Source organism: Frankliniella occidentalis, unplaced genomic scaffold (genome assembly GCF_000697945.3).
Source record: "Frankliniella occidentalis isolate FOCC.00 unplaced genomic scaffold, Focc_3.1 Scaffold76, whole genome shotgun sequence".
NCBI classification, from domain to species: Eukaryota; Metazoa; Arthropoda; class Insecta; order Thysanoptera; family Thripidae; genus Frankliniella; species Frankliniella occidentalis.
Genome location: NW_026267206.1, coordinates 1,147,613 through 1,158,376, shown reverse-complemented (window position 1 = coordinate 1,158,376; position 10,764 = coordinate 1,147,613). Strand labels below are relative to the sequence as shown.

The 10,764-nt window shown below is 37.6% G+C and overlaps 2 protein-coding genes across 8 annotated transcripts in view; one reads left to right on the top strand and one right to left on the bottom strand.

Annotated features, from left to right (window-relative positions):
• LOC113208265 (cyclin-dependent kinase 16) overlaps window positions 1–2,773 on the bottom strand; it is a 16,305-nt gene extending 13,532 nt beyond the window's left edge. Inside the window, exons 1-3 of one of the 5 annotated variants that reach the window (XM_052268804.1) lie at window positions 2,755–2,773; window positions 1,969–2,101; window positions 1,790–1,873 (exon numbers count right to left, since the gene is read on the bottom strand). In XM_052268804.1, coding sequence (XP_052124764.1) covers window positions 1,790–1,873; window positions 1,969–2,089 — 205 coding nt within the window. In that variant the 5' untranslated portion in view covers window positions 2,090–2,101; window positions 2,755–2,773. Of the gene's footprint in view, window positions 1–522; window positions 788–1,232; window positions 1,466–1,789; window positions 1,874–1,968; window positions 2,102–2,550 lie in introns of those variants that run through there. The other 4 variants (XM_026425199.2, XM_026425201.2, XM_026425202.2 and 1 more) reach the window with 4 other exon arrangements.
• An 80-nt stretch (window positions 2,774–2,853) lies between these two features.
• Window positions 2,854–9,699, top strand: LOC113208365 (probable phosphorylase b kinase regulatory subunit beta). Of its 3 annotated transcripts, XM_026425332.2 has the most exons (22): window positions 2,862–2,987; window positions 3,328–3,516; window positions 3,901–4,007; window positions 4,093–4,228; window positions 4,330–4,537; window positions 4,644–4,840; window positions 4,960–5,119; window positions 5,210–5,407; window positions 5,498–5,636; window positions 5,745–6,004; window positions 6,205–6,219; window positions 6,340–6,570; window positions 6,676–6,863; window positions 6,943–7,058; window positions 7,172–7,317; window positions 7,408–7,540; window positions 7,610–7,752; window positions 7,836–8,038; window positions 8,125–8,262; window positions 8,370–8,610; window positions 8,699–8,806; window positions 8,900–9,699. In XM_026425332.2, the coding sequence occupies exons 2-22, from the start codon at window positions 3,503–3,505 to the stop codon at window positions 9,074–9,076; spliced, it is 3,258 nt and encodes a 1,085-aa protein (XP_026281117.1). In that variant the 5' UTR covers window positions 2,862–2,987; window positions 3,328–3,502; the 3' UTR covers window positions 9,077–9,699. The 3 variants fall into 3 exon arrangements, with proteins under 3 accessions (XP_026281119.1, XP_026281117.1, XP_026281118.1); XM_026425334.2 differs by lacking the exon at window positions 3,328–3,516 and having other exon boundaries at window positions 2,854–2,987; XM_026425333.2 differs by lacking the exon at window positions 6,205–6,219.
• Window positions 9,700–10,764: the final 1,065 nt, after the last annotated feature.

The window sequence follows — 10,764 nt, the reverse complement described above, 5'->3', positions numbered from 1 at the left end:
GGTGCAGCGCAGACAGCAGGACAGCAGGGGCAACCTGCAGGCTTTGCAGGCCGGTGCAGCGCAGGCAACAGGACAGCAGGGCCAATGAGCAGGCACCGCAGGCCGGACGGGTATGGTCTAAAATTTTAGTCAGTTCTATATAATTTTAGATAGGGTTGGGTTTTTGAAAAAATTGCCATACCCGGCTGTAGGCTGTGCAGGGTTTCTACAACGGTCCTTGGTCGTAATGGACCAAGCAGCAAGTTCTAAGCAACCGTAAGCAACTAAGACAGTAACTTTTTCTGACAAAACAAAGCAATATTGTAGTGGAACAGTTTCTAACAAAATTAAGTGGGGAACATAACACTTAAGCTGTTCATTATCCTAGCACACCACAAGCAAACAACAAAGTTTTTGTCAAGAAATAAAGGTCCATGACTCCAAAGAAAAGATAAATGGTGTTTGGTGTTTCATTTCATCACACACCTCCAGAATTATCACACCAAGAACACAGAAAAGTTACGATGAGCTACTTAAGCTTACCTAAAGTCAGACTTTTAGATGTTTTCATAGAAGACTTCCGCCGGTGTTCACCAAGCGCAGCAAACCAATTACTTATTTTATGAGTTCCACCAGTGAAAGAACTGAAGGTACTGCTTTTGTGCAGAGCCTTGATATCCATGGTTAATTTGCTTGTTTGAATGATAAAAAAAAAGTCACTTTCTAGTTTTGTAGCATCTTGATATTTAAATCACTTGCAGATTTGTCACTTTTCACTTCACTGATATCAGAACAGGAATATATTGGTCTGGGAGAAGGAAGTTGAAAGAAATGAGAACTTTCAAAGCTTATTCTTAAAAAGTAGCTCAGATTTTACAATTAATCTGTCAACCCAACAAAAGAAAATATGATACTATGACTTTTAAACTAAGAACATAATGAAAGCAATAATTTCAAAGGTATGTCCCACAAATATACAATCTCTGCAATATTCAGAATTGTTTTGGTATAGCTACAACACCCAGTCCTTCAGAAATAAACATGTAATTGTTTCAGACATTTGAGGTTAGACGGCAGACAACACAATCTGCTGGCAACAAATTCCTATGATATTTTAGTATGAAATTAAGAATCTTTGATAAATTATGTATTCAACTCCCATTCCCAGTAAAACTAGAGCACTGATGGAACTATGCATCCACAAATGAACGACTTTCAGGTGGAAACGTCTTCTGCTGATGGCCGAGGGCTACCTTTCTTTTGTTTTCGCACTACCCCTCGGGCTCGATAGAAAATAACAGATCCCCCGAAGGAAGCCAAAGCGTTCCCATCCAAAAATTCGCACGTTTTAAAGAAGCACCAGATCGCGCGAGAAATGCCTCAGATCGACCGAAAATAAATAAAACGGGTGGACAGAGAGGCCCGACGAGTAGGGCTGGTGCGCTGTTCACCGCACTCCACTCTCCACTAACTCTCAGGCTCACTCAGGGGTTGGGTAGGCTACCCGCGAGCCGCCAGCGGCGGTGGTGGGGGAACGACCGTGAAGGGAGGGGGAAGATCTGTACGACATGCCAACCATGCCAACAGGGTAAAGAAAAAAATACTCTAAACTGTCCTCTAGCAAATGACATTTTTGCCAAACTCTAGGAAGATGTTTCACACCAACGTGATAGCACCCATGAGAGTCATTGACCCAAATTTCTTTTTATACTTTGTCAATTAACTTTTGGTATTCCTTCTGTGGTTAAATTACATACAACTAATTGCTTGGAAAAAGATTCATAATAAAAAATTTATGATAGCTACTTACCTCCTCCATGTCCAGTTTCAAGAATACGCGAGTGGGATGATGAAAGTTTTCTGAACTCAGCATATGATGGTAAAACGTGAACACCTAGGAGTAAAATTAAAATTAATAGTAATTAGACAATCACATGTGCACAAGAGTGTTGCAAACCAAGCAAAGTAGTTGTTTATAATCTGGCATACCATTTTCTTTCACTTCCGCTCCATCTTCAATAGTTAAATGTTCAGCAAGTTCAGAGAGAGAACCCTCAATGCTAAAACGGAAAGTCTGTGACAGACGTCTTCTTATACGCTTCAAGCTCATCCTCTCAGAAATCTGTGGGCAACAAAACAGATTTTTGTTTTTAAAAAGCATGTCAAAAAGAAACGAATGATGAATACAGCATAGTAAACCAATCATGCAATGATACAATAATGAATATGATGCAAAATCATCCTGAGATTTCCGAAAACTGAATGACAATGACACTGAATGCTAGTGAGTAGCTATGTTCACAATAGGGGTAGATATTTTGACAATGCACAACTGGACTGGTGATGAAGAAATGCATTACAGCTCTTGCTGTCATAGTCATTTTCATCACCATAAATTAAATGAGTTTTTAGCCCTAGGTTGGAAAGTGCTGCAAGTAAAACATATTTCCCATCACAAATTTATGACTTGAATGACTTTAAAACTGATGGAATTGAAAAGAACACGAAAAATAAGTCACCGGCCTTTAGCCGGTATACACAAGTTATGCCATTGCTACATTCATTACTAACCAAAGTTCAAACGTCGTTTATAACAACTCTTCTTTCGATGCGATACTGCGTGTGTAGGGGATTAGATTATCTAAGCACATATAGATATAAAAGACGCAATACGATTCGCTCAGCGCGGGAAATTTTTAATGAAAACTAGAAAAGCCAGAAACTAATTGTGAATTACCACGGAACAAAAGGATTACATGTACACACTTTGTTTACCTGCCATATTTCATTTTGGCAACGCACTGCTCTCTGTTGGCGAGATCATGAACCACGCACAGCCTGTTGTAAATAATCCCTCCCTCCCCCCCCCCTTCCCCTCTTCTTCAACCAGCTGATTCGTATGTTATTGTTTTTTCCCGACTTGTGCCCAAAGTCAACATGACCTTTCTTGAGGTTTAGGTCTTTTTGCATCTAATAGTGAAAAGGTTTTTTTGTGTTTAACATTGCAGGTAAGATCTGTCATTCTTCAAACTTCGGTTTTAACTTATGTCAACGTCGAAATTTTGTTAATATGTAGTTCATGTGTAGTGCTCTTGAGGTTAATGGTTCCATAAATTACATACATATTTCAAATACTATTGCTCTAATATCGGTCATTAATTCTCTTTTTTTTCCTTTGTGCCTTCCGTATTTAACTATATTGTGTATATTTTTGCCTGTAAATATGCCATATTTAAGATGCTTACAGCTTGTTACATTTAATTCCAGCGAGGGCAATTAATAAAGTCACACTTTATCTGGTGTTTTCTTACTTTGTTTTTAGCGTTGAACTCTCTTTTCATTTTCCAGGGTGGTGGGGTGTTTAAATATGTCTAGTAGTTGTGTGCGCTTCAGACATCTGGATATATTTTAACATGGTTGTGTTCTGTAGTAAATGTGGTGTAATTTTGTAGTGGATGCTTTAGAAGACATTGGAGGGTAGCGCACCTTGCTTTTAATTCCACTTTTTCAACTATTCATCAAAATGCTTTCCAAAAGGTACTACATATTTTTACTGTTTTGTGTTTGTATTTTGAGAACAGTATTTTTTTTATTCCCCGTAGCTTAGTTAACAGTTAAAATAAATTTTGGTTTTGGTAGAGTTGTGTTACTTGATTTGAATGGCTTTCAATTTTTTCTTTGTGCCAGTGGTGTTTTTTATTTACTAATTAAATTATTTGCTTTTTATTCACCCACAATAATTTAACATGCTCTGTCGACTTATTTTGAAGACCATGTTTTTTGTTGCCTTTTTGCTGCATGCTTTTGACCTTGTTGAAAAGAGAAAACACCTTCAGTCAATCAAACAAAAAATCTCTGACTGGTGAGTTATTTGAAGCGATAATTAAGGGTAAAGTGATTAACTTTCTTTGTATATTTCAGATCAATTCAACAACGCCCCAGCATTGGTGAGCTGGACATTGATTTGAAATTGAAAATGTCGAATTATGAAGAAACAGTTCGACAATTGGACATTTATTATGGAATTGGTCTGTGAATTGATAGACTATTTTGGTAAAGTGGTTGTTATTATAAATTGTTGTAATAAATGTTTGGGTTCTTTTAAAATTTCAGTCAAGAGACAATTACTTAGGTATCAAAGCTCTATCACTGGGCTCTTTCCAGTTGTTTCTACTGAAACTGAAGTAGCTAGTGTTAGAGAAAGCATATATTGTGCTGCTGCAATTTGGAGTCTCTACCAGGCCTACAGGTACTTTCTCCACATATCTTATAAATTTAAATTGTCTTTAAAGCTTGGAAGTTTGTGAGGAAGCTTGCATACCTCTATGTTATTGTTTTTGTATTCTCTAGGAGGATAGATGATGACAGGGGCAAATCATATGAGCTGGGTCAGTCCTCTGTCAAGTGTATGAGGGGCATTTTGGAATGCTGGATAAAGCAAGCTCCAAGAATAGAGTTGTTCAAAAAGAATCAGTGCAACAAGCATGCATTGCACTGCAAATTTCATCTAATCACAGGAGACATCATCCTTTCTGATGATGAGTACACTCATTTACAAGTAATTAATCTTCAGTGTACTGACTGGATTGACTGTACCAAAAGACTAGAGGATGAATCTCATTAGTATTTTGTTGAATTTTCTTACTGTTTGCCTCTTTTTGCAGATTGATGTGGTGTCATTGTACCTAATATTCCTGGTGCAAATGATTACATCTGGACTCCAGATAATCTATACTCAAGATGAGGTGGCATTTGTCCAAAACCTGGTTTATTATGTAGAGCGTGCCTACCGCACTCCAGATTATGGCATGTGGGAACGTGGTAGTAAATATAATGATGGTACTCCAGAAATACATGCAAGGTCAGTTTTCATGTTTATGTTTTGAAAAGTATTCACGGAATATTGTTGTTTAATGTAAATTGCTGGAATAGATTTTTGTGTTCGAATTGAATTTTAATGCTTGTCTTACTGTCTTTTAGCTCAATTGGTATGGCAAAAAGTGCTTTAGAAGCTATAAATGGATGTAATTTATTTGGTGAAAAGGGTGCCTCATGGTCTGTCATTTATGTGGACATCGATGCTCACAATAGAAACCGAAGTATATTTGAGACAATGTTACCCAGGGAATCAAGTTCCAAGGTCAATCATCTTTCATATTACCTACATCATTTTATTCCTTAGTATTGTTCTATCTTATTTAACATGAAAATTCATCTAAAAAAACTTTAGGCTGTGGATGCATCCTTGATTCCTACCATATCATTCCCAGCTTTTGCAACTCATGAAGAAGTACTAAGCACTGAGACAAAGGCTAACGTTGTGCGTAAGCTCAAAGGACAGTATGGTTTCAAACGTTTTGGAAGGGATGGTTACAAGTCTGTCCTGGAAGACACCTCCCGCCGATTTTATAAAGAAGGAGAGACAAAGGTGGTTAATTTTACGTAAATTTTGAGTTTTTAGCTTTCCTATCAACATGTACATTTGAAGGATTATAAATTTCTTTCAACTAATTTACAGGAGTTTGAAAGCATAGAAAACGAATGGCCTCTTTTCTATATTTTTATGATCATTGATGGTGTATTTAAGTCCCAACCAGACCAAGTAGAAGAATACCAGAATCTTTTGAAGCCACGCATAAAGAAGGATATGAATGGAGGTCTGCTTTAATTTCTTCATGTTCAGTAATTGTTGTATTACATCGACTTAAGTGTTTGGTCAAGGTCAAAATCTTATTCTTATATTTATTTTTATTTATTTTTTACAGATCCTGTTATTCCCATGTATTTTTATGTTCCTGAGGAAAATGTTGATATTGAAAAACAGGAACCTGGTACTTCTGTAAGGCTGCCCAGTGAAGAGGGAAGGGGAGGAGATGGTGGCTTATATCTTTGGAATCAAGCTATGCTTGTAATTGCCCAACTCTTAACGGGAGGTTTGTTGCACATAAATGAGCTGGATCCTATTAGAAGATACTTACCATCTTTTAATCGCCCTCGTAAGGGTGGCCGATATTCAGCTTTCCAGGTGATTATTTGAGTCACTTTAACTTTACGTGTCAGCTGTCCACAGCAGTTTAAGCACACAATTTTATGAATCTTACTCTCTATGGTAGTAGTTATTATGATGACATAAAGTTTTTGTGGGTGGTTGTTAGTTTAATTAAAAGTTCCTAGAAGTAAATATTTTATCTTTTCTTTGCTTTACTTATGTGTGGTTGGATTAAGGCTAAGCCATCAACTGTAAGTATCTCACTACTCATAATGTAAATTTGTATCTCACTTTTGAAAAGTGTTACAGTTAATTGCGAGAAGAATTAAGTCTAGTTTTGATCAAATCAGTGAGATAATTTGATTTTACAGGGGACTGCCACAGATTTAGTTGTTCAGATTGTACTCATAGCTGAGTCTATGCGCCTGCAAGCAATGATGGCCACTTATGGTATTCAAACTCAGACACCTCACGAAGTTGAGCCTGTTCAGATATGGTCATCCCGGAAGCTAGAAGAAGTTTATCAAAACTTGGGTGTAAACCACAAAATTGGTCTGAAGGGTAGACCTATGCGTCCTGTTGGAGCCCTTGGCACAAGCAAGGTGAAGTTATTCTAAATCTCGTTTCTCAAAATAAGTAATGCTTTATTACTAATTTGTGGTTTTATCATCTACACTGCTAATGTGTATTTGATTTTTGTTTTGTAGATGTACCGTGTGTGTGGCATGACGGTTCTCTGCTATCCACTCATATTTGAAGTATCCGAGTTTTACCTATACAGTGACATGGCTTTACTGATTGATGACATCAAAACGGAACTGCAATTTGTCGGCCGCTATTGGCGTTTGTCTGGACGCCCCACTGTATGTTTGCTTATTAGAGAGGAGCACATGAGGTCAGTAAAATGTGGAAACCTTACTACAATCCCCATCTATACAGAGTACCTATGCTGTAGTAACACATTCTGTAAATAGGGATCCTCAGTTCAAGGAAATGTTGGACCTTATGGCTATGTTAAAGAAGGGATACTGCGACAGTGTTAAAGTGCGCATTGGAAGATTGCAAAATTTGATTGCATCCTCATGTATAGGTATGTGTGTAGTATTTTTCTCCATAAAATTGAATTGTAGAAGTGGGATAATTCTTTTCTGTTTGTTTTCTCTTGTTTGGATGATTTCTATGCATTTCTCTTCGACTCTACAGAGCACTTGGATTTCATGAACACAGTTGACACTTCAGAAATGGTATTTGAACAATTTAAGCAATTGGAACATGAATATATAGGCTATCAGAGCTTAACAGATGTTCCACGATCGCTTAATTATTCAGAAGACAGTGCAAACTTTCAGGTAAATGAAAATACCAGGCATAAAAAAGGCAAGTAATCTCTAAACTTGTTTTTAACCACTTTTAACACCTTTTTATAACACACTTCTCAGCACCTGGAAACTAAACCTATCTGGGAAGTAGTTGATGCCATCAGAGGATCACCTGGTCTGCATGGAAAATGCCAACTGTTTGGCATCTTACTGAAAAGGGAAGGCCCAAATTATGACGTCAACGGCCTTACTGGTAAATTTATTTTCTATATCCGTAAATTTCATTTCTTATAAGGTATTTAATGTGATATCTCTTTTATAGTCGCTGAACACCTAAGAAGTCTTTACCAACAGGCTTGTGGCTTACATTACTGGATTGCTGTAAGATACTGCAGTAGTTTGCTTCACCACACTGTTGATAGCATAAGTCCTTTCATAACAACTGTGCTTGTTAATGGAAAGCAGGTAGAAACTACTCATATGATTATAATTTTTTGTATTTTAATGTATCCAATTTGGATAACTCATACTCTACTTTTTTTACTTAGCTCACAGTTGGTGCAATTGGTCACCAGGAAACAGTTTTTGACAAGCCCTTAACCCCTGCAGAAATTCAGTCCATTATGTACCATCGAATTCAGCCTTATGATGTCATTCAGGCAGTATTACAACAAGAAGTTGTCCTTTATTGTGGGCGTCTTATTGCAACAAATCCAGAAATGTTTAAGGGAATTCTTAAAATTAGAGTAGGGTAAGCTCAATGAAAACAAGTTATTATCTTGTTACCACATATTTTACATGTTTACTTGCCACATCATACATAAAATCAACTTTTAGGTGGGTGCTAGAAGCGATGAAACTATACTTGCAAATGCAAGGGCAAGACGGCAAGTCTTTAGAAAATCATAGTCCTTACCAGGTTCGTCAACTGCTTCATAAAGTTTTGTCTGTGAAGGATTGGGCATCAAATGAAAAGTATGTAGATATAAATCTAATCTTTACCAAATGCTACTGAAAATTACATACGAAACTCAAAATTTATTATCTTTCTACCCATCCTCATGAACTACTTTACTTTTCAGTCTGACACCAATGCAAAGGAGGCAGCTGGAAGGATGTCTTTGTCGAGTTCCTTCTCATTTCTACAATCGCGTCTGGGATGTCATGACTCGAACTCCTGGTGGCCTCCAAGTACAAGGTCACAATTTGCCTGCTCAGCCAACTCTTTCCAGTATGACCCGCTCAGAGCTTAACTTTGCTCTTCTGGTAGAGGAGATGCTTAATCATATTCAGGAGCCTGCGTACAGGCAGATGGTTGTTGAAGTAAGTGGACTAACCTGAAGTACAGTATTGTGGGTTTTTTGTACTCTCACATGTTTCATTTATGTGTACCTTATTACTTTTTCTCAAGCTGCTCTGTATAATATCTACAATTTTGCTGCGAAACCCAGAGTTAACTTTCCAGAATCATTTGGATTTAGATGAGCTAGTCACTGAGGCTTTCCACATGTATTGTAAGGTAAGTTGAAATATCAAAATTTATTTTTTTACTTAGGGTAACTGAAAATGTGTAACATTCTATCAGACCATTAATGACTGGAATTAATTTCAGGATCATAAAGTTCCGGTTTCAAAAGATCATTCAAAGTTTTTCTCAGCTCCTCATTCTATAACAACAGGTTATCTTGCCCGTGCTGTTGTAAACAATGTGCTTCAGGGGGGTCAGCTTGCCACTGGCTCTGACAATGATAACGACTTACAGTATGAAGATATGTGCAAAGTGTCATAATAAAAGTTAATGTTTAAAACGTCATCAACTTGTTAATTGCAAAAGCTTTAAATGGAAGGAAAGTTTCATCATAAAATAGCGAACTATTCATTCAGTGCCATACTTTGCCATATCTAAGGCAGCCATATATATTTGTTGTGCTTAAGTAGGATATTAATGTATAAAACTATGAATTTGTTGGATGTTGTTTGATGTTCTTGTTCAATTTTAAATCAATGCTGTGATTCTTATTGTGCCAAAAGAAGTGCCTGTGTTTTTGAATCTTGTCTCGTTACAACCTGGTATGGTTGCCTAATCCTACCACATAAGTACTTTTTCTTTTTAATTCTTTTGAATTATACCTGTTTTGATTTGTTCTTTGACTACAGTCAAGTGCCATTTTACTGATGTTGCGTATTAATCTGTTGAAGTTTGTATATCTACCTTATGAGTCTTTTTTCTCTGGATATCATGACTGCCCGCCTTACATTTTTCTATGAAATGTTATGAAATTCTGTTTTTTGAATTAAAAAATATCAATTAAGCTAAACCTTCATCTTCTATTTCTCTTTCCACACAGTTACTTTGTTCAAGATAAGCATTGTATCCGCAAACGATAAAGAAATAAATATTAATTAATTGAATTGATTAATTGATTTCGCAGGAGTGAAGGGAATGCCAACTCAGTATTTTTTTATTTTATTTTTTTACCCCCTCCCCCTTCCCAATCCGGGGTGTGGGGTGGGGGCGGTATGGCGTCAACAAGTGACAGCAGTGTACCAAACACAGGTTGTTTCGACCTGTCCGTTGGAGCCGGCTGGCCCATTCGAACCTTTGACGCGACTGGTTCAACAAGAATGGGTACTCCCAAAAGGAAACTCGGTGTTCATACCTATTTTATTGAAGACGACGATGAAGTAATGCTGATTGCTTCGCCCCCTCCGAATAAGAAGAAGTCGGGGTAATGTTCCATAGAGTTGTGCTCTCACCATGCTGGATCAACATACATCGTTTCTAATGTAAAGGTTTGGTCTGTCCCTCGTTAAACTTTCACCAATATTTGATTTTTGCAGTTCATGTTTGGAATCAGATGACATCCTAAACGTGTCGGATGCAGATGCGGTTGGTTAGTTGTTTTGTATGGATTTATTTCTCCTCAAAACTTGGTCAATATGTCACTTATCCGACCGTTGTTTCAGGAGTCATTGTTGAAGATCAAATCGATCTATTGGAGCAAGCTGTAGTCCAGGCAGAGCAGTTGGAGATCTCAATGATGATGACTAATGACACTTGTATTAAGCCTCTTGCGGAGTCTCCTGCTGGGACTCCTGTTCCTGCTCCTGTTCCAACTCCTCCGCTGTCTCCTCGAGTGAATCCACCTGTGAATAACATTGAAACCACAAATACAAATACCTCTAACACCGTGGTTGAAAATCCAATTAAGAATCCTGAGGCAGTAATGATAAATCTTGTAACAGCTCCGTCGGAGATTGAGAGTCCCATTGACAATCTCATTGCAACTCCAATTGAGAACTCTATGATTGAGACTCCTATGAAGACTCTTTTTGAGAACCCTACGAAGACTCTAATTGAGAACCCTGTAAAGACTCTTGCTGAGAACCCTGTGAAGACACTTGCTGAGAACCGCCCTGTGAAGACTCTTGCTGAGAACCCTGGGAAGACTCTTGCTGAGAACCCTGTGAAGACTC

Excerpts from the sequence above, each read along its gene's own strand:
- LOC113208365 (XM_026425332.2), top strand. Across the intron at positions 6,864-6,942 it reads ATTAGAGAGGAGCACATGAG|GGATCCTCAGTTCAAGGAAA; the intron begins GTCAGTAAAATG and ends TTCTGTAAATAG. Across the intron at positions 8,039-8,124 it reads ATTCTTAAAATTAGAGTAGG|GTGGGTGCTAGAAGCGATGA; the intron begins GTAAGCTCAATG and ends ATCAACTTTTAG.